The following is a 23021-nucleotide window of genomic DNA, read 5'->3' as shown; positions in this document are numbered from 1 at the left end:
CACCCAGCACAGGGGAACCAGTTGTGCTGCCCTGAATTGGCCTCTGCTCCCAACACCTTCTGAGGTGACTGGAACGTGTCCAGAGGAGGGCAACCAAAATGGTCAAAGGCCTGGAAACGATGCCTTATGAGGAACGGCTAAGGGAGCTGGGCATGTTTAGCCTGGAGAAGAGGAGGTTAAGGGGGGATATGATAGCCATGTTCAAATATATAAAAGGATGTCACATAGAGGAGGGAGAAAGGTTGTTTTCTGCTGCTCCAGAGAAGCGGACACGGACACCTAAACATTAGGAAGAACTTCCTGACAGTAAGAGCTGTTCGACAGTGGAATTTGCTGCCAAGGAGTGTGGTGGAGTCTCCTTCTTTGGAGGTCTTTAAGCAGAGGCTTGACAACCATATGTCAGGAGTGCTCTGATGGTGTTTCCTGCTTGGCAGGGGGTTGGACTCGATGGCCCTTGTGGTCTCTTCCAACTCTATGATTCTATGATTCTATGATCCACATTTCATGAAGTACATATTTTTAGTTACCTCTTTGGGCATCCCGTCTGGTCCAGTACAACCTGAAAGAAATGTAATAACAGAGATTTTTTGCATTGCTGTTCCTAAAGAGTCCTGGAGCAAATTTAGCTATCTGAGCAAACAGGCCACAGCGCCATCTGACATTGTTATCTGGCTCAAAGGGCAGTGAAAAGGTGCTGGGACTGTGAGGTGCTGCCGAGACTGAACTGTACCAGAAAGAACAACAAAAGTTCTTGTGGTGCCTTAAAGACTAAACAACTCTGTGGGAGGAGTTCAACATAGTGCTAGTTAAGTCAGCACAAGCATTTCTTGACTCCTTCAGAGCCAGATGCAGGGTTGCATGGAGGGAGGAGAAACAGGGAATGCCCTGCTGCATTGGTGGAAGACCTTGCGCAGGCTTCTGCTAGCACGGCTCATTCGTTGAATCCTGCCTGTTATTTATAATTATTTAAGCTGCTGTAAGACTCTTCGGCTATTTTTGTTGCAACAGACTAACATGACTATCCCTCTGGAAGTTGTGGGCATGAAAGTTGTATCTACAGTAGCCAGGGATGTCATGTTTGAAGGATACATGGAAATTCCTCATTGTATCAAGACTCTGTTTCCTTCTGAAACTCGTGCAAGGTGACCACTGATCACATAGCATTCTCTTGAGTGATTATTACTGCTTATTGAGTTACTCCTGATGTTTCTGGAAATCACTTTCTCTTGGGTTTCTAAGGGTGCTTCTGTCTCCCTGCTGAAGCTACCTAGATTAGGCTGACCTGAATTGCGGCTGAGGAACCCTCCACTCCATATAGTGTTGCTGCAGTATGGTACCCTCTGCTGTCCTTGAAATAAAAACACTTACCACATTGTTCTACACAGATATCATTGTAGGAGTTGAAGAGCTTGGATCCAGGAGCACAGAAGCAACCTTCAACTATGCCAGTGCCATTATGCTGACTAGCCCTGCTGCAGAAAGAAAGCATGGGTTACGGTCATACAGCACCCTTTTGCATTGTGAAAATTCAGCCTGTGCCTTGAATCATCAGCACTGTTAAGAGCGTGATGACTCTGAACTGAGTTCAAATCCAGCATGCTATTGACTACATAACACTGGCTCCAACAACTGGAGTGAAACAGACCTAAACAGAGATTCCGTTCTTTCCTTACCTATTATCACATGTGGGAGGGTTGATAGGGCCACATGGGTCATATACTTTGCCTTCAGGACAGCTGTATGCTAAACATGGTGAGAAAAATAAACCAAGGTGAACATAAAGACATACTTTGATAGACTTTACATTTACAGCTACTGCAGCTACAGTATGACTTTCCCCACACTCTTTTTCTCCTTTTACTGGTAGTTAATGGCATGGAAGGGTCTCTTTGTTAAAAAGAAGCAAACAGAAACCAACACCCTAAAATTCTAGCCACATTTCAACATGTTTAGTTGCCATATAGTCTGCTTCTATTCATATAATTGTTTTTATTAGATATGCTTCCTGTGAACATGATGGCACATTCCTGTGATCCTAAAGACAGAACACTATACTTAAATGAACCAGAAGAGCCCAGACTCTAGATCTCATTTGGATATCTGCCCTCTTAAAGCCTCAGTAAATGTATAGCTGAAGAGGTTCTCAAAGGCTGAGAATGTCCTCTCATCTTTCTGTATTTTAGTCATTAAACTACAATTCCCTAAGATGGATCTATTTACAAAAATAAAACTGACACATGCAAAGTATTTAATGAACAAGGCTCCCATGGCTGTAATAATTTGTGGAGAAACTGTGGCATTGATGAACACTCCAGTACTTACGGCATGAACCATTAGTCTTCGCTCTCCAGTCAATGCAAACACCTTTAGAGGCACAGAGTGAAGCATATATCTCTAAGCCTGAACACTGCATGGTGGTATTGACTATGTGGCAAGAATCAAAGGAGCAACCTTGGTGGAAGGGCTTTGGAGGTATGATTTGATGGCAATCAGCGAAGACTCTGTAAAAAAAATAATCACAAAGACATGATAATCAGGGAAGACTCTGTAAAAGATATCATAAACACTTGACATGAACATACATTTTTGAATATGACTATTTTCACTTCTGGGATTTGAAGAGCTGGAAAACAGGATTTTTTAAAAAAGGTTTCTCAGGACTGAATGTTCATCATGGTATAGAATTTCACGCACATGAAATTCAGCTTTCACTAATTTCAGTTATATTCACAACAGAATTGTAGCTTTCTGGAAGAAAGATGTGGTATGGTGCAAAACAAGTCTGCTTTAAATGCACAGCAAATGAGTTGATTGCATCAAAAGTCTCCCAGGAGCCTTTAAAAAAAAGGGTTGTCGCAAACTAACTTTCAAACAAAGTTTCACAAGCCAAATTTCCAATAACAGCAACAAGAATATTATAACCTAGGGTTGCCATACATCCGGAATTTCCTGGATATAGCTCGGATTTGGTCAACAACGTTTGTATTGTATTTCACTTTTTGAAATATGGCTAGCCTATTATAACTGTAAATTGATTTTTTTCAGTGAATTTGTGGGTTTGATATGCAAGCTTGAAGAAATGTGAAGCTAGATGTGTTAAGACACCCTCCGCCCCGCAGACCTTTATAGTAAGAGGTAGGGCTGTCTAGAACTTGAGCTAAAGGGCCTTTTATATAGCTGTGCTCTTGTACAGAGAAATCCTATGCATGTTGGCTCAGAACTACAGCCCACTCTATTCAGTAGAGTTGACCCTGAGAAAGTTGTGCATCAGACTTTAACATTATTTCCCCTTCTCCTTCCATAGGATACTTTTATTATCTTATCTAAGCAGGAAAGCATACATTAGAACAATTTTCCAACTTACTCGCTCAAAATTATATCGCAAACAGCGGACGGTTTGCAAGGTACTGCGGGTGTTGGTGTGACAGGAAGTACTGTTTTGTTTTTGCAGTAGTTCTTCTTCTCATCATCGACTTTCCAATGTGGAGCCATGTAGGGACAACTGGTTATCTCGCCAGTTGGTAAGCGACATTCATCTTTTCTGTCATTTGTACAGGTACCTGGGGGAAAACAAAACAGAATCAGAACAGAATGGAAGGTAGCGAGTTTTATATATTTGCAACAAACTACGCAGTGTTTTGCATTCAGTGCAATGCTAGAATCACTGAAATACATAAAATTTAAATCATGCTATTGATTGAAGAAACATTCTCCTTTCTTTTGAAGCAAATGTTGTGCTAGTCCATTCTGGGTTTTCTCCTTCTCAAAATTTTCAGCAGTATCCAGGATACCTGGCATCCAAGATTTGGGGGGAAATAAATGAGATTTTGAGGAGGAGGGGCAGTCAAACAGAGAAACCAAGGTGCTTTTTTAAAACAACAAAAGTGAAACTGAAATGAAAAACATGGTTCTGACTTAACTTTAAATTGGTAATTGGTTCGAAAGAGTGAACCAATCGTTGATGGAACAACATGGATTTTCATGGGAGTAAAGCATTATTTTCCCTTACCACACTGTCCTTCGGTGTTGTTGCCAAATTTGCTATATGGAAGTTTTATTGAGAAGATCAAACCGCTGAAGGTGATGACAGCCCCAAGCTCAGGAATCTCAACTACCATGTTGACACCAACCATGGAGACAAAAATGCCATCTTTCTGGAAGCCTGGGTTGACAATCTTACCATCAAAGTACATCTGTAAATGAGATTAATGTTGCAACAATGAGGAATTCTCTTTGCTTTGCTATGCTTTTTTAAAAAGTAATTTATTTACTTTTGTAGATATGTTGTTAAATTATTTATTATGGAATTTATATTCCACTTGCTCTACAAAACTAAACTTAAAGTACATGAATTGAATCTACACAAACAGCACTTCTGCATCCACATAAGATGTTTGACAATTTCCCCTTCTTGTGATAGCCTACTGTGTCTCAAGGAATACCACTGCACAGGGTCCCCTGAATGTCTAAGAAAGAAAGGAGGAGTGTGATTGTATTAGGAATTGTGAGACTGAAAATCACTTTGAATCCCAGTCTTGCTGTGCTATTTAATATGTACAATGCTGCTTTTCACAGCTGACACACAGTTCAGATTTGTTCAGAAAATGTGTTGCTCACATTTTATCTGTCTCCTCGTGTCCCTAAGCTAATCAAATGTGAGTGAGTTGACTTGCACATAGCCTTTTTACAGTTGACCATAACTAATCTAGGAAAGATTTCACTCTGTTGAAGATCAATAATATTTTCTAATAAGAATGAGACAGCAATGTTTTAACTTCAGAAATCTACATTTCTGATCTTGCAGTAAATTTCTGATTTCTCAGATGGGGGTAGAAATATAGGACAGGCTTACCCATGCATGTTCATCATCTGAAGACTCAGTCATCATGTAACCCAGGGACTATAACCCCTATCAACCTCAGGCAGGACCAGATGAGTGAAGGCTGCTATACAGTACACCTACTGAAAATTCTTGGACATAGCTAATCATGTTCTCTTGAGTGTGGGCTTTGTCTTGGGTTTCCCTTTACTCACTAAAGTAAATATGCCTAGCTCCTTCAGTCCTGTTGCATTTTCTATAAAATAATACATTGAAAGAAGCAATTCAAGTAGTGTACATATTTTTTTTTACCTTGTTAGCTTCCACACCATCAAAGAGTTTGCGGGTTAGCACTACCACTGACGTTTTGTAGTAAACAATGATAGACTGAGGGCATGAAAGTCCATCTTCAGCATCACAGAAGTAATTATCAATTAGAACCCTGAAGTTGTCATATTTAGGTGTAATCTGCTGCACCAACACATATGTGCAGTTGTCCAGGAAAGTGTAGTACGTTCCATCAAATGTGATATAGTGAGGATCACCCCAGCCGCTACAAACACCTGAAAAATTAGAGGGGGGGGAGATGTTAACCATTAGGACTTAAGTTAGACTTTAAGAAAAGCATAAACAATGACTCAAACAAGAGTATGTTTGAGGTAATGTTTGCATCATGTAAACGGAGTCATGAGTGCTTCTTTAGAGATTTATTTTCACTCACATTCGCATTCATAGTGATAGCAGCAGCCATCTTCACTGAAGACTTTGATTGGTGGGTACCCATTTTCACAAACAATATTCCTCACTGGTGGACACTGTACTTGCTTTACAGAAATTTTATTGTTTCCCTCACAAGTTGATACGGTGCAGTTCGATACCCATTTGTCGCCAGTCTGTGAAGAGAAAGACATTGTTGCCACTGACACCCAGCTAAGCTTTATGTACAGTTTTATATATAACTGATAGGCACTTCTTCTTTGGTTCCTGCTTATTTATACCATTTATATATGTACAAGTGAATGCATCCTACTTTAGAAATCTCCTGGTATCTAGTTTACTTCAGCACCAACCAATCAGAGGTTAACCATAGAAGCTTTGCACCTACATCAAGGATGGGGAACCTGTGGCTCTCAAGATGTTGCTGGACTCCATCTCCCATCAGCTAGCATGGCCAATGGTCAGGGATGGTTGCAGTTGCAGCCCAATAGAATCTGGAGGGTAAAGGTCTCCAGCACTTGGTCATTTTGATGCTGCCAGCTGTCAAATATTGTCCAACACTATTGCCTATTATTGAACTATCATTATCACATATTTGCGGTGGTATTCAATGCACGTGTTCCATGAGTGAAAGGATTTCTACTTGCACACACTCCCCCCCCCCTCCTCATCCCATGATCACCTTCCCCAAATCTCTCCAGGTCGGCAGGTAGGGGTATGGCAAGAGAAGAGGGAGGGAAAGTACTGTTGTGCAGCCAAAAGTCATTGCACTGGCAGAATGAGTGTGCTGAATACTGCCCTTTACACCACTGGAATGACAGTTATTGAATAATTATAAATAAAACACATTGGGTTGTATCCAATTAAACTTTAGAGCAGTCCCATTGAAATTAATGGACCTATATTGGTCATATCTATGCATTTTGGCATGTCTAGTCTGGGTCTACTATGCAAAACTCCTTAATCCTGCTGTATTTTTTGTTGAATTACTTACGTTCTATGTGCAAAGTCATAAATAATTTCTGGTTCCTTAGTTTATTCCACCTGTTTTTGTTTTGTTTAACATCTCCTCCAAGGCTGTATCAAGTGATTTTAACACAGGCTACTGCACATACCTTTTCTGCCCCATTGGCCCCCAGCAAATACTGTTAAATATTAAATACCATTGCATATCAGCTACCACGACACAGTTAAATAACAAATATTGTTTGGTGAATATTCAGCAAATTTCCAAGAATACCCTGTTAATAATAATAGCAACAACGTAGTCCTGTAAATGCCTCTTTGGAAGTAAGTCCCACCGAGACACATTTCCAGCTATGTGTGGACTGGATTATAGTCTAAGTGACATTAAGATTTGCAGAGGAGAATTGTGAGAGGGATTGTTTGAAGCAGTTGATTAGGCAGTTAATGGTCCAGATTATCATAATTTTCACCACATTATATGCATCGTAACAAATTCTTCTGATTTGCATTGATTTCTGATTTACATTGAATCAAGCAAAGCCACTCAAGGCCACAGAGTCTGGGCATTCCCCTGCTAAAGTATTCTTGTGAGGTCCAAGCACTTCCAGGCACCTGGTTATGAAGCCTCAGCCTATGTATCTTTTATGCAGCAAACATATCTCCTCCTCAGCTCTACAACCGCTTGTCACATGACAGATATTAAAATACCTGGATAGTCACTGGGCAACCTAGGCAACCCATTATCACCCTTTACTGGATTTCCCAAGAGCATCTCTGGCTTGGACTTTTTGAATGCACATGCTAAACCCTCATCATGGGGGGTGGGAACACCGTAGCAAATATTATATTAAAAGCCCCCAAAGTCATGACATGTGGGGGAATCATGCAGAACTGATCTAGAGGCAATTTCTTCCTCCACAATAAAGAGAGAAAATCCACCACTATTCCCACACCTGTATTGCACAAATAAAAGGGCTCACTTGATACAAAGTTTGAAAATGTCCCCACCCCCAGGACTGGAGCACTCAGGTTCGGAGCTGGTAAAACTTCATGGATAACTGGAGTTACACCCCTACACAATATTCAGGTGAATGCAAACCTAACCATGAACCAGCCAAGAGATATGCACTGCGAAGAAGTAAGGCTAATCCCTGTTGCCCTATTGAGTATTTCCAGGTACCCAAACTGTAGCTTTCTGTGCATCAACTTCCAAATGGAAAACATTATTTCAAATCAAGATGAAAAGAGATTGGTACCTTTAAGGGTGGTTTAGCATCTGGGCATCCAGGTTGCTCAGTGGTGGTAGTGGTAGTGGCAATGGTAGTGGTGGGGGTGGGGGTTGTGACAACAACTGTCGGAGTGGGTTTTGGTGTTGTTAGTTTGCATGGCCCTTTGGATCTCTCAACAGAACATGTTTTACTACAAACAGCAGTGAAAAGGCAACCATCACTGTCTGTTTTATTGTAAATCGTTTCACCTACAAAAGGGAATCAAAGAGTTAGACTGTAAATATTTCTAACATACAAAGTAGTAGCACAAAATAATGAAAGAATAATGAACAATGGGCTGTATTAAAGAAAGGAGGGTTTAGCAAAAAAGTGGAAAAAATATGCAAATGAATCCATAAGCAATATTATTTTTATAATTTTAAGTAAAAAATGATGTGCAAAGTCCATAGGAATCTACATCGGTTACTTACCACGTCTGTAAATGGTTTCATTAATCTTGCAGAAACAGGCAGTTGGTGTTACTGGTACTGTAGTGGTTGGTTTGGGAGTGGTGGTGGTTGGGATGGTTGTAGGTGGGCAACGTGGGTTCACTTCACAGCACAACACCCGTATCTCATAATTCAAGCACTGCCTGAATTTCCCAATTTGCTCAGCATTCTTGCACACCAGTCCAGAATCAACATTACACTCAACTTTCTGACCAAGCTGGTCAAGGCGGAGGTCAGGGTGATTTTCAGCCCTGCACTGGATGTTTGATGGCTTGGCACAGATTTTCCCTCCTACAGCCCGGATTTTGTTATACGTCTCAATGTCACCCCCGTTAGGTCCGGAAGTGGGATAGTCAACATCAAACCAGTCGGTCCACTGACATATAGGTCCACAGGTTGTTGTTTCTGGAGAGGTGGTAGTCGTCTCAGTAGTTGTGGTGGTGATTGGCACAGTGGTCGTGGGCAAGGTGGTTGTGCTTACTGGCCGAGGTGTGGTGGTGGTGGTGGTGGTGGTTGGTTGCGTTGTGGTGGTTGTTGTTGTTGGTTGCGTTGTGGTGGTTTTGGGTGCTGTAGTTGTTACTGGTGTGGTGGTGGTTGTTTCTGGAGCAGTAGTAGTTGGTTTGGGAGTGGTGGTGGTTGGGACGGTTGTAGGTGGGCAACGTGGGTTTACTTCACAGCACAACACCCGTATCTCATAATTCAAGCACTGCTTAAATTTCCCCATTTGCTCATCATTCTTGCACACCAGTCCATAGTCAACGTTACACTCGACAACTTGACCAACCTGGTCAAGCCTGAGGTCAGGGTGATTTTCAGCCCTGCACTGGATGTTTGATGGCTTGGCACAGATCTTCTCTCCTGCATCCCGGATCTTGTTATATGTCTCAATATCACCCCCGTTAGGTCCGGAAGTGGGATAGTCAACATCAAACCAGTCGGTCCACTGACAAATAGGTCCACAGGTTGTTGTTTCTGGAGAGGTGGTAGTCGTCTGGCTAGTGGTGGTGGTGATTGGCACAGTGGTCGTTGGCAAGGTGGTTGTGCTTACTGGCCGAGGTGTTGTGGTGATGGTGGTTGTCGTTGTTGGTTGTGTTGTGGTTGTTTTGGGTACTGTAGTTGTTAATGGTGTGGTGGTGGTTGTTTCTGGAGCAGTAGTGGTTGGTTTGGGAGTGGTGGTGGTAGTGGTGGTTGGCTGTGTTGTGGTGGTTTGGGGTGCTGTAGTTGTTACTGGTGTGGTGGTGGTTGTTTCTGGAGCTGTCGTGGTTGGTTTGGGAGTGGTGGTGGTTGGGACGGTTGTAGGTGGGCAACGTGGGTTTACTTCACAGCACAACACCCGTATCTCATAATTCAAGCACTGCTTAAATTTCCCCATTTGCTCATCATTCTTGCACACTAGTCCAGAGTCAACATTACACTCGACAACTTGACCAACCTGGTCAAGGCGGAGGTCAGGGTGATTTTCAGCCCTGCACTGGATGTTTGATGGTTTGGCACAGATCTTCTCTCCTGCATCACGTATCTTCTTATATGTCTCAATGTCACCACCGTTTGGTCCGGAAGTGGGATAGTCAACATCAAACCAGTCGGTCCAGTGACATATAGGTCCACAAGTTGTTGTTTCTGGAGAGGTGGTAGTCGTCTCAGTTGTTGTGGTTGTGACTGGCACCGTGGTTGTGGGCAAGGTGGTTGTACTTAGTGGCCGAGGTGTGGTGGTGGTGGTGGTGGTTGTCGTTGTTGGCTGTGTTGTGGTGGTTTTGGGTGCTGTAGTTGTTACTGGTGTTGTGGTGGTTGTTTCTGGAGCAGTAGTGGTTGGTTTGGGAGTGGTGGTGGTTGGGACGGTTGTAGGTGGGCAACGTGGGTTTACTTCACAGCACAACACCCGTATCTCATAATTCAAGCACTGCTTAAATTTCCCCATTTGCTCATCATTCTTGCACACCAGTCCAGAGTCAACATTACACTCGACAACTTGACCAACCTGGTCAAGGCGGAGGTCAGGGTGATTTTCAGCCCTGCACTGGATGTTTGATGGTTTGGCACAGATCTTCTCTCCTGCATCACGTATCTTCTTATATGTCTCAATGTCACCCCCGTTTGGTCCGGAAGTGGGATAGTCAACATCAAACCAGTCGGTCCACTGACATATAGGTCCACAAGTTGTTGTTTCTGGAGAGGTGGTAGTCGTCTCAGTTGTTGTGGTTGTGACTGGCACCGTGGTTGTGGGCAAGGTGGTTGTACTTAGTGGCCGAGGTGTGGTGGTGGTGGTGGTGGTTGTCGTTGTTGGCTGTGTTGTGGTGGTTTTGGGTGCTGTAGTTGTTACTGGTGTGGTGGTGGTTGTTTCTGGAGCAGTAGTGGTTGGTTTGGGAGTGGTGGTGGTTGGGACGGTTGTAGGTGGGCAACGTGGGTTTACTTCACAGCACAACACCCGTATCTCATAATTCAAGCACTGTTTAAATTTCCCCATTTGCTCATCATTCTTGCACACCAGTCCAGAGTCAACATTACACTCGACAACTTGACCAACCTGGTCAAGGCGGAGGTCAGGGTGATTTTCAGCCCTGCACTGGATGTTTGATGGTTTGGCACAGATCTTCTCTCCTGCATCACGTATCTTCTTATATGTCTCAATGTCACCCCCGTTTGGTCCGGAAGTGGGATAGTCAACATCAAACCAGTCGGTCCACTGACATATAGGTCCACAAGTTGTTGTTTCTGGAGAGGTGGTAGTCATCTCAGTTGTTGTGGTGGTGACTGGCACAGTGGTCGTGGGCAAGGTGGTTGTACTTAGTGGCCGAGGTGTGGTGGTGGTTGTCGTTGTTGGTTGCGTTGTGGTGGTTTTGGGTGCTGCAGTTGTTACTGGTTTGGTGGTGGTTGTTTCTGGAGCAGTAGTGGTTGTTTTGGGAGTGGTGGAGGTGGTGGTTGGCTGTGTTGTGGTGGTTTTGGGTGCTGTAGTTGTTACTGGTGTGGTGGTGGTTGTTTCTGGAGCAGTAGTGGTTGGTTTGGGAGTGGTGGAGGTGGTGGTTGGCTGTGTTGTGGTGGTTTTGGGTGTTGTAGTTGTTACTGGTGTGGTTGTTTCTGGAGCTGTAGTGGTTGGTTTCGGAGTGGTGGTGGTGGTGGTTGGCTGTGTTGTGGTGGTTTTGGGTGCTGTAGTTGTTACTGGTGTGGTTGTGGTTGTTTCTGGAGCTGTAGTGGTTGGTTTGGGAGTGGTGGTGGTTGGGATCGTTGAAGGTGGGCAACGTGGGTTTACTTCACAGCACAACACCCGTATCTCATAATTCAAGCACTGCCTGATTTCCCCAATTTGCTCATCGTTCTTGCAAACCAGTCCAGAATCAACATTACACTCAACTTTCTGACCAACCTGGTCAAGGCTGAGGCCAGGGTGATTTTCAGCTCTGCACTGGATGTTTGATGGTTTGGCACAGATCTTCCCTCCTGCAGCCCGGATCTTGTTATATGTCTCAATGTCACCCCCGTTAGGTCCGGAAGTGGGATAATCAACATCAAACCAGTCGGTCCACTGACATATAGGTCCACAGGTTGTTGTTTCTGGAGAGGTGGTAGTCGTCTCAGTAGTTGTGGTGGTGATTGGCACAGTGGTCGTGGGCAAGGTGGTTGTGCTTACTGGCCGAGGTGTGGTGGTGGTGGTGGTGGTGGTTGTCGTTGTTGGTTGCGTTGTGGTGGTTGTTGTTGTTGGTTGCGTTGTGGTGGTTTTGGGTGCTGTAGTTGTTAATTGTGTGGTGGTGGTTGTTTCTGGAGCAGTAGTGGTTGGTTTGGGAGTGGTGGTGGTGGTGGTTGGTTGTGTTGTGGTGGTTTTGGCTGCTGTAGTTGTTACTGGTGTGGTGGTGGTTGTTTCTGGAGCACTAGTAGTTGGTTTGGGAGTGGTGGTGGTTGGGATGGTTGTAGGTGGGCAACGTGGGTTTACTTCACAGCACAACACCCGTATCTCAAAATTCAAGCACTGCCTGATTTCCCCAATTTGCTCATCATTCTTGCAAACCAGTCCAGAATCAACATTACACTCAACTTTCTGACCAAGCTGGTCAAGGCTGAGGCCAGGGTGATTTTCAGCCCTGCACTGGATGTTTGATGGCTTGACACAGATTTTCCCTCCTGCAGCCCGGATCTTGTTATATGTCTCAATGTCACCCCCGTTAGGTCCGGATGTGGGATAGTCAACATCAAACCAGTCAGTCCACTGACATATAGGTCCACAGGTTGTTGTTTCTGGAGAGGTGGTAGTCGTCTCGGTAGTTGTGGTGGTGACTGGCACAGTGGTCGTGGGCAAGGTCGTTGTGCTTACTGGCCGAGGTGTGGTGGTGGTTGTCGTTGTTGGTTGTGTTGTGGTGGTTTTGGGTGCAGTAGTTGTTATTGGTGTGGTGGTGGTTGTTTCTGGAGCAGTAGTGGTTGGTTTGGGAGTGGTGGTGGTTGGGATCGTTGTAGGTGGGCAACGTGGGTTTACTTCACAGCACAACACCCGTATCTCATAGTTGAAGCACTGCCTGATTTCCCCAATTTGCTCATTATTCTTGCACACCAGTCCAGAGTCAACATTACACTCTACTATCTGATTGAGTTGGTCAAGGCGGAGGTCAGGGTGATTTTCAGCCCTGCACTGGATGTTTGATGGCTTGGCACAGATCTTGCCACCCGCATCTCGGATGTTGTTATACGTCTCAATGTCACCCCCGTTAGGTCCAGAAGTTGGATAGTCAACATCAAACCATTCAGTCCACTGACATATAGGTCCACAAGTTGTTGTTTCTGGAGAGGTTGTAGTCGTCTCCGTAGTTGTGGTGGTGACTGGTATAGTGGTCTTTGGCAAGGTGGTTGTGCTTACTGGCTGAGGTGTTGTCGTTGTTGTCGTTGTTGGCTGTTTTGTAGTGGTTTTGGGTTCTGTAGTTGTTACTGGTGTGGTGGTGGTTGTTTCTGGAGCTGTCGTGGTTGGTTTGGGAGTGGTGGTGGTGGGAATGGATCTGGTGGTGGTGGCACTGGTGGTTGTCTCCATTGTAGTCCTTTCTGGTGTCATTCTAGGCAAAGTTGTGCTTACTACCACAGGTGTGGTGGTTGCTTTTGTTGTTGTGATGACACTGGTGGTTGTTTCCGTTGTCTGTGTTGTGGTGGTTTGCAATTTTGTAGTTGTTGTTGGCTTCGTTGTTGTTGTAACTTCAGTTGTCGGCTTAGTTTTCGGTGTTTCAGGTTTTGTAGTAATTAATGGTGTTGTCCTTGTTGTGACTTTTGTTGTTTGTAGAGGTTTAGTTGTGATTGATGTTGTTCCATTTAGTAGCGGTGCTTTTGATGGCTGTGTAGTTGTCTGAGTTCGTGTAATAATAGTCTTTTCTTTGGTAGTAGTTATTGGTGTTGATGCTGTTGTGGTTGTTTTGCTGGTGGTCGTTGTTTGTGAGGTTGTAGTTAAAGGCTTTGTAGTTGTTAGTGGTCTGGTTGTTGGACATGGTACAATTATTTTTTCACAGCATTCAATTCTTATCTCATAATTATAGCAAATTGGTGGAAGTTGTTCTTTGTTGTAACATATAAGTCCTTCTGTTTTACTACAAGTAACTTTTTGCTCTAATTCATTTAGTGGTGTATCAGGATATCTTTCTGCTCTGCATTCAACATTTTTGGGTGCCTTACAGACTTTGTATCCTTTGGCTCTTATATTCTTAAATGTATCAAAATCTCCATCATCTGGTGCGGATCCTGGGTAACTTATATCATACCACTGTGACCATTCACAAACTTCCTTAGTGCATTGTTCAGGTGTCGAAGGGGCTGTTGTTGAAATTGTTGTCGTTTCTAAACTTTTTGTTGTCTCTGGAACAGTTGTTACTGTTGTTGGTGACTGTGTTGTAGTTGGAGGTGTTGTGGTTAGTGTTGTTGCTTCAGAAGTAGTTGACACTGTGGTTGTACCTTTTGTTGTAATTTGTGAGGTTGTTGATGTAGTTGTTGACACAATTGGATGTGTTGTTTCTTTTGTTGTGGGTGTGGTTATAATTTTAGTTGTAGAAGGTGTTGTTTCAGGTGTAGTTTCTGGAATTGTAGTGGACGTTGTGGCTGTAGTAGTTGTGGTTGTAGATTTAGTAGTAGAAGGTGTGGTTGTGACTGTTGTTGTTTTTGGCTTAGTTGTCACTACTGATGTAGATGTTGTTTCTGGAGTTGTACTAGTAACTGTGGTAGTTACTGAAACAGTACTTGTGCTTGCTGTTGTAGTTTCTGGAGTGGTGGTCAAGCAGTCAGTATAACAGCAGTATACTTTGATCTGATAGTTATAACACATCTGCAAGATTCCTGACTGTTCTTCATTTTTGCAGACAAAGCCAAATGTCACATTGCACTGAACAGTTTGTCCAATTTCATCAATAGATTTCTCTGGATATTTCTCGGCCCTGCATTCTATACGTTCAGGTTTTTGGCATATATCTTTTCCTGCAGCCTTAATGATTTCGTATGTTTCAAAATCCCCTTTGTTGTCCAAAGTGGGAAAGTGCACATCGTACCATTCAGTCCATTTACATGTGAGTTTACAAGGTGTTGACTGTGGTATTTCTGTTGTGGTTGCTGGGGTTGTAGTTGAGATGCTAGTTGTTTCGGTTACTACAGTTGTGGTAGGTGGTAGGTTTGGTGTTGTTACAGGAGTAGGAGTTGTTACAGGAAGAGTAGTTGGTGTTGTTGTGTGCGTAGTCCCAGGTGTCGACGCAGTAATGCCACATGGTTCAAAGCTACAACACTGGATTTTGATTTGATAATTGTGGCAGCTCATTGGATGCTGATCCTTGTTGTAACAGATTAGCCCCACTGTTTTACTGCATTCTACTTTCTGGCCCAGTTCACTTAATGGAGTATTGGGAAATTTCTCAGCTCTGCAGGCAACGGCACTTGGAGCTCTGCAGACTTTATATCCTTCTGCTCGTAGTTTTTCAAAAGTATCAAAATCTCCATCATCATCTCCAGAGCCAGGCTGGCTCACATCATACCACTGTGACCACTGGCATACTTCCTGAACACAAACGGATGTTGTTACAGGGACTGTGAGGGTAAAAAGATAAAATGGCACATTAGTATTTTCATGCTTATTTAAACTTTTAAATGTTAAGCATGTACGGTAGAAGCTGTGTGTAAGAAGGAAGTTTCCTTGGGGCTCTTCTAGACTGCCAGGTGGGATTCAGTCACATACCAGCAAATTTATTTGGTGCAATTGATTTGGTGCTCTTGAGCAACAAAGCCACTCCCTTCTAAAACTGGGTTACTTGCATAAGAGACTGGGAAATGCCCTGGAAAAGGGTAGGATAACATTGGCTCGAAACCGTGTTATCTAACCTCCCTGGCAAACAAATCAGAATGGATGCTCAAGAAACAGGTGGTTTGGAAGCAACCTTTGAGGGTTTAACTAAATCAGTTGATCCGAGCCATCTGGACTGAACCAATCCATTGGACCCCTCTGGAACTAGTTGCTGAGTAACACAGGCTTTTAAATATCTCTATTTCCTTTTGTAAGAACAAAATGTAAAATCAAAATGTTGGAGTGAGGAAATGAGAAGGAAAAGTGATATGGGCTGCTGGGACTGGAGCTCCTCAGAGACCTGAATCAAGAAAGTGGGTAGCAGCTGATTGAGATGGGAGGAAAACTGAATGAAGCACATATGAGATGGGTGGGAGCACTATGAATAAACAGGGTTGCCCAGAAATTAGTCAAGGAGAACCTGGAGTGAAGCACCTCCATTTTTCTCCTCAGCTCTTTGGGAGATTGGAAACACATCACAGGAGGGACCACAGCTTATTGGCTTACTTAAAGGTACCCTATATACATTTACTTACAAGTAGTTCTTCACACCAGTAAAGAATGCTTATTGTTTTCTAAAACATACTTACACATTTCATTGAAAGATTTAAACTACAGAGGCACAGGTCATATTTTGCATTGCTGGAGCTGGAGAGGTAGCCCTCTCATCCGGGCTTCCCAGAAAACACCCATCCCTTCCTAGATTGATTGGAATGGCTGGTATTCATTTCCACCAGCTCAGAAAATGCTAAGGGTAAAAAACGCCCATGCAGTACCATTCCAGGACTACCATTCCAGGAGGCAGTACTATGTCTCCGCCATAGCAATGTACCACACAGCTATGCAAAAGGTGGTAAAGAAACTACGGAACTCCACAGAAAACGTTGCAGGGTAATGCTCTTGAAATTTATACTTTACTACAATCTACTAATTCCAATGTGCTGGAGATGGGTTTCACTGAACAGGGTGGGGAGGGAGTGAACCAAACGATTGCACTATCATCAGAGTTTTTACCTGCAGTAGTGGTTGCTGGTGAAGAGGTACTGGAAAAGTTAAAGACGGTAGTGGTTGGTGCAGTGGTGGTGGTGGTCGTGGTGGGTGTTGTTGTGCATGGGAAGATATTCCTCTCTATTGTTCCATTCTTACTGCAAATCGCAGTGATGCACCCTCCAATGCCATCTGTTGTGTTGTAGATGACAGCCCCCGGCTTGATAATCTTCTCTTCATAGATGCAGTGGCATTCTGTCATTCAAAAGAAATTGTCAGCATTAAACTTCTTAAAATGTAAAAGGCTGTTCCAAATCACTCACAATTCATATTAAAACTTAGCACTGAGAACATACCAAGTTCATCGTATCGACACTCTGGTTTGCCAGCCATGGAACAATAGCTGAAAGGAAAGAAAACACATTTGAAGGTAGTTAATTTTCTTTAGTGAGCAAAGAAGACACTAACAGCCCTCCTTATATTAGTTGTTGGCATCCGTCTGCCTCAAGAGACAATGGAAGCCGCCCAGAGTGGCTGGGGACGCCCAGCCAGATGGGCGGGGTATAAATAATAAATTATTATTATTATTATTATTATTATTATTATTATTATTATGGAGTGTGCCCTCAGGGGTTAAGCATATACAACCAGTATAAAAGAATGTCTATGGAGGTGAAATTCTGAATAAACTACTACACTTGGATTGAGAAAGCAATTTTAGGCTTTGACTCTAATTGGTTTTACTCATTTACTCAGAACTAAATTCCATGACATCCAGTAGTAGATTGTGATCGACTGCTAGATCTCTGAATGGCTGTGGTAGATCACTGTCAGATCACGGGCTCCCCCCAAAGAAGCTCCCCTAAAGAAAGCGTTCCTCCTCCCTAAAAAAGCTCAAAAACATAGACTAGAAACCCCCCCCCCCCAAAAGGGGGTAGATCACTGCCGGTTTCTTTCTCTGAGAGTAGATCACGGTCTCTCGGGAGTTGGCCACCCCGGCAGTAGAGCTTCCATTTTCCGTTTTCCAGGTGAGTGTGTGAAAGACTGCATCTTACTTGCTGTTGGAAGGAAGTTCCATTGAAATAAATGGACTGCACTTCAAAGTAAATGGAATTAAAATTGAATCATTTATCTTTTTGGTTCCACAGGGAACATCCAATGATTAACTCTAATTTTCTTTTTGTAAAAGCAGATACCCCCTTTCCCCCACAATTGGTATAATGGCTGTTGTTTAGAAGGTGGGGCTAAGTGATGATTCCCAGGTAAGGTCCTCCCCCTATTGTGTGGGCAGGTGGTCCCTCCCCCTACCTGGCCTGATCACCTTGGCAACGCCTCCCCAGACAGAATTGGGCAACTGGTAGGCAGAGACCTCCAGGTATCCCACCTGGAGAAGGCGAAGCCAAGCCTGTGCTAATGGTGCCGCATAGGGTCCAGGGGGCTGCGCGCGACCACACAAAGGGCTTACTTAATGTGGGGAACGGTCATTCCTAAAGCTGATTTGGTTGGTTATTCATTCTACTAATCAGCATGGACAATGGCTGTGTACATAACAAACATTTAAAGCAAATCTCCCCCTGAAAGAATCTTGGGAACTGTAGTTTACCCCCAGAACTAAAATTCCCAGCACACTTAACAAACTGCAGATCCCAGGAATCATTGGGGTTGGGAATGTGCTTTCAATGTATGGTGTGTACACAGCCCTAAATATCAGAATCTGTCCCTATATAAAAGGAAGAAGCACAGCACATAGGATAGCAGAGAATCCTCTCCAGAACCTACAGAAGAGGAGAAACAAATTAGCTGAGTGAAAGTGAAGAAAAGAGCAGTAGTAATTTCACTAGAGCCTTCAGGCAAACTTTCTTTCTACCGCAGTAGAAGTTAAAAAAGAGGTGGGCAGGAGAGAAGAATGGAACCCTTATTATAATGTAGTAAGACATGCTGGAGCAGATTAATCCTAAGGAGAACATTTCCAAACTTTGCCTTCTCAAACCTGTTTCTGCAGTATGAAATAGAGCATGCTATGCCTCTGCCACAACTTTAAACAATTTTACATTCACATTCTCATTCTCATCATTTGAAAGACAAGCATTACCATGATTCACAGCTCTTTTGTGAAGGCATTTTTTCTCCTGGTTTATAGTGGTTTCCTTTGCCATCAAAGCAGCCACACGCTGGAAGATCAACACACTGCATCTCATCTTCATCAAAATAGGGCTTATCAGCTGGACACTTTGGATAGCAGCCTGTGGTAAGAAAGAGAGTTTTTACCATACCCTGCACAAATGTTAGCCTTTAAGCTGATTTTGTGTATGGTGCTGTCACACCATAAACCAGGGATGAGGAACCTTTGGCCTCCATGCATTGTTGGACTCAAGCTCCCATTAGTCATAGCCAGCATGGCCAATGCTGGGAACTGTAGTTCAACAACATCTGGAGAGCCACAGGCCGCCCATCCCTGCCATATCTTGATCTCACAATTATAAGCCATATGTTAATCCATAAACTCAGACTAATTGTCACACTGGCTTGAATCCAACTGTGTATCCCCACTAGCAGAAGCTCTTTGGTCCAGCAGAGGATTCTGTGAGTGGAAACTTTGTGAGTCCTGAAGTAGGTTGTTCTGCATTTATACCATAACCCTTCCACAGATTGTCAGTGAAGTTTATGGTAAAGAAAAGTCAAGCAACTGTCATTTAGCAAGACTGGGGCTCAGGAAGAGGCCATGGAGGCAGAGGGAATCTCTTGACCAAAAGGAAGATTGACCTCAGAACCCGCTTTAGACATTCCTGCCTCCTTGGGTGTTCTAGCATCAAAGGAGCACATGATGCCTGCACCTCTCCACCTTGAAGAAGTTGCCTTGTCTTCCTCGAACTCTGGTCTCCAGCTTAGAGGCAAGAACTTAACCTTGGTCTCCCCCAAGCTTCCAAAGTGAATGGCACCTAGTGGCTGAACCTCTAACTGTAAGGGCTCTATGCATCAGAGAAGAAGTTAGCTTCCCAATCAAAGCAGCAATCCTACTTAAGGCTCAGTCCAGGATAGTTGGGTGCTGGAACAACAGTCCAGCCTAGATTTCACTTGGAGCTAACTAGGGTTTTACTACTATGTTTATTTGCTCATCTGCCTTTTTGGACCCCAACCTCTGCTTTACTTGACTCTGTTTATCTGGACCTACTCTCTACTTTGCTGGAATGACCTCAGTGGAACCTGATCTGTGTTTTACTTTGCCTAACCCCAATCATCAGAATCTGACCTTGCCCGGCTGAAACCCAATCTCTGCTTGATCTGGCTTTGCTTCTGGATCCCAGATAGGGACCAGCAGTATGTGACCTTGAATTTTCTGTGTAGGACATGCCTCCACTGGGCTAGATCCTGTCCCCTTGACTGGGACAAAACAGTAACTTCCCTTTCCCTAAACCAAACTTCCCATATTCACAAAGCATCAAGCATTTTGTTTTGGGCAACCACAGTTTTTATAACAATTAATATAAAATGAAGCTTTTAAGTTTCCTGTAATCATCATTTGTAGATCAAGGGTAAGGTCCACAATCCTTGTACCTTCTAAGCCTTGTAACTCATGGAGGCATTTTCCACTTGGGTTTCTGCAAGTCTTCATACAAGGAGAGCCACAAGGCTGGTAGTGCCACTCACACTCCTCTTTTGGATTATAGTAATCACAGAACAGAGCTGCAAAAGGAGGAAAGGGTTTTTTAAATGTTACTTTCAAGTAAAATGCATTAATTTCATAGCACTCAATACCTATCCTTGCACTGTATGCCAGTCATTTCTCATTTCTATGTTCAGTGATCTGGTAAGCAATATTAGTTGCTTGTGTTTCTAGTGTCATTATTCACTACACCAGTCAGGAACACCATCAAATGAATTTTGTGAGCAGGGATGTCAGGAACAGACCCAGTTACCCTCCTGCTACATCTTCTCCCCAGCTGGTAGGAGGTAGGATCAGAGATATTGGGTGGGTCACAGGTAGGATTGGGTGGTGAATGCTGGGCCTGGTGAATGGCTACACTTCCTCCGCCAAAATATGAAAGATCTATGGTCTTCTAAACGGGTTACTGGTGGGTTTTCTTTTGTTATTATGTTATGTATTCTGCATTTTTGTACTGTAAACCACCCTGTGATCTTAGGATGAAGGGTGGTATATAAATTTAATGAATAACAAGGCAGGCAGCTAGTAGCAGCAGCAGTACTTGTTCCAGGGAAAGTCTTCCTATTTTCCTTGACCTCATGGTCACAGGCAGCTATGGACTGACAGCACGGGAGACAGTAAGGAGGGGAATTGGACAGTAAGGAGGGGATATGCTGAGATTTAGCATATTCTGAAGACATTTAGCTCCTGCAAAGTTAGGATAAATTCAAATGTTCTTGATATGAATTTGACAAGCAGGAATCATGTTGTGATCGCGTCACTGCATTCAAAATGAATGCAGAAATTGGATTACAAAAATATGCAAATGTTCAGCAATGCTCCAACCTACTGCATGACATCCTACCACATACCATATATGGTGCTACAAATACAGAAACATTAGCCTACTCCTTGTTCTCACTAATCTATCTTTTTGCTATTACTTTAAAAGGAATGGGCAGTACTCACGGCAGATGTTTGGAGTTCTCCAAGAAATGCAACTGCCAGCTTCATTGCACGCCTGAGCATAGGCGGCTACAGCAGTACAGAAGCATTCACAGTCTCCCCCAGTGTCACAAGCACAGGCATCAGAGATGCAGGCTTCATAATATTTAGTTGGTTCAACCTGTTAGAGAAGGAATACACATGGCTTGATTTGTGGTTCAGTCTTAGCAGGCCATGGTCGGAGAGGGAGGGTGCATTTTCTGTTGTTTTTTTTCCCAATTACAGTTCTCGTTTCTCCAACAAAGTCAGCATGGAAAATTTGTGACATCAGTCATTGTTTTTATTTTCAAGTTGCACATTTTGTTATAGCAACAGAATGGCATGCAGAGGCTATTTGTTGTTAATAATAAACATGAATGCTTCCGAAACGTCAAGCAGACGTGAAAAGGTTATGTATCATCTACCATTAGTAATTGTCAAGGAAGTAATTTGTCATTGAAGCAAAGGGTATTTTTATGCATCCACTGAGGAAAACGTAAAATTGGTTGGCAACCCCCTAAACATTAATTATCTATTAAATGTGTTAATATCAGGCATTTACTGTGCTGGGGAACCTAACCAATGTGGGGCTCACATTTAACTTTTTCTTATCTGAATTATTAGCTGACAGAATGACAACACATTTTTTATGTTGCTCTTATGCAGTGGTTGGTATAGCCTGTCCCAAGAGCAGGCACATCAAGTCTTAAGCTTGGAGCTGTTCAAGTGTCCTATACATTCTTTTAAAAATGCATTTGCCCATACCTGAGAGTGGCAGGAAGCAAACACTTTGCTGTTAATGATGCTACATTGCTTCTGGGCCCAAGAACTCCTATATGGGTTTGTAGAACAAGGATCTCTGCTGCCCGGGGCATCTGGGCAAGTGGGAGACACCTTCCAGCTGTTACCAAACTCCAGTACATCTCCTACAACAGACTGGCTCCTGGTGGTGAAGTCGTTTATGTCATTGCCATCATAGTTTCCACAGAGGCCACAAACTTGACCCTGCAGAGAGACAAGCACAAGTTAATGAGGAGTGGAAAATTTATTTTCCTGGGATTAGAGACCCTGCATTTTCAAAACGGAATAATACTTTGGTTATTTATAGTGACTGTCATACTTTTTAGTTAATTTCTGCAGAGGAAGCTGACAGCATGTACATGACTGTCCCCATTACATGAACTGATAATTTCATGTGCTCAGAGACCCTATGTACACATCAAACACATGCAGTCCACCAAATTAGCACACCTATTTAAGCATAGCCTCATAACATATAAAGTATATTAAAAGTTATATTTTAGGCTTCTACGAGAACAATTGCTCCAACAGTTGCTTTTTTTTAGCAGAAAAAATGGCATAGGCTGATTCCCCACCCACTCTCAATCACATTTTTTTAAAAATAATTTCATTCAAAAAGATTCTTTAAAAAATAATGATATATAGTTATTTTGTGAAAAGTGAAGGGAATCAGATTCTGCTTACCATAATTACAAATAAAAAAACAGAAACTTGAGTGATTTGTTTCTGCATCATTAGGGAGTCCTTGAGAGCAGAGGTGGTAATCTCCTTGGGTTTGATTCATTCACCCTTGGTCAACCCTCCTAAGGCTGCATTGCAGTGATGGATGGGACCAAAAGTAGATGCAGCCACTGCACATTCTCTCTCTCATACACAGGCACACAAGGGAATTATTACCACTCACTTTCCTGTGTATCAAATGATCAATTTGATGACCAGAGGAAGGGCAGTTTCCATCACTATCCGGATGTTGTGCTTGTCCAATTTGGGATGGCCAGCATTTACATATGAATGTGAATGTCAACGCTAACCATATTTCGGATATTGACAATCACAGCATATATTTTGCTGCATTATTATGAAAAAACAAACGAACCTTTACTAT

At 43.1% G+C, this 23021-nt stretch overlaps 1 protein-coding gene across 1 annotated transcript in view; it reads right to left on the bottom strand.

Moving 5' to 3' along the window:
- Positions 1 to 23021, bottom strand: part of MUC5AC (mucin 5AC, oligomeric mucus/gel-forming) — a 61752-nt gene that overhangs the window by 11362 nt on the left and 27369 nt on the right. Inside the window, exons 25-40 of the mRNA XM_083428543.1 lie at positions 21881 to 22120; positions 21101 to 21257; positions 20044 to 20172; positions 18581 to 18731; positions 16845 to 16891; positions 16516 to 16743; positions 8202 to 15248; positions 7759 to 7979; positions 5541 to 5712; positions 5132 to 5382; positions 4010 to 4193; positions 3365 to 3560; positions 2323 to 2501; positions 1674 to 1743; positions 1369 to 1472; positions 528 to 559 (exon numbers count right to left, since the gene is read on the bottom strand). Coding sequence (XP_083284669.1) covers positions 528 to 559; positions 1369 to 1472; positions 1674 to 1743; positions 2323 to 2501; positions 3365 to 3560; positions 4010 to 4193; positions 5132 to 5382; positions 5541 to 5712; positions 7759 to 7979; positions 8202 to 15248; positions 16516 to 16743; positions 16845 to 16891; positions 18581 to 18731; positions 20044 to 20172; positions 21101 to 21257; positions 21881 to 22120 — 9408 coding nt within the window. The remainder of the gene's footprint in view (positions 1 to 527; positions 560 to 1368; positions 1473 to 1673; positions 1744 to 2322; positions 2502 to 3364; positions 3561 to 4009; positions 4194 to 5131; positions 5383 to 5540; positions 5713 to 7758; positions 7980 to 8201; positions 15249 to 16515; positions 16744 to 16844; positions 16892 to 18580; positions 18732 to 20043; positions 20173 to 21100; positions 21258 to 21880; positions 22121 to 23021) is intronic.

Source organism: Podarcis tiliguerta, assembly GCF_965153285.1.
Source record: "Podarcis tiliguerta genome assembly, chromosome: 1".
In the NCBI taxonomy this organism is placed as follows: Eukaryota; Metazoa; Chordata; class Lepidosauria; order Squamata; family Lacertidae; genus Podarcis; species Podarcis tiliguerta.
The sequence above is the reverse complement of the archived record's forward strand: the minus strand, read 5'-3'. Positions and strand labels throughout refer to the sequence as shown.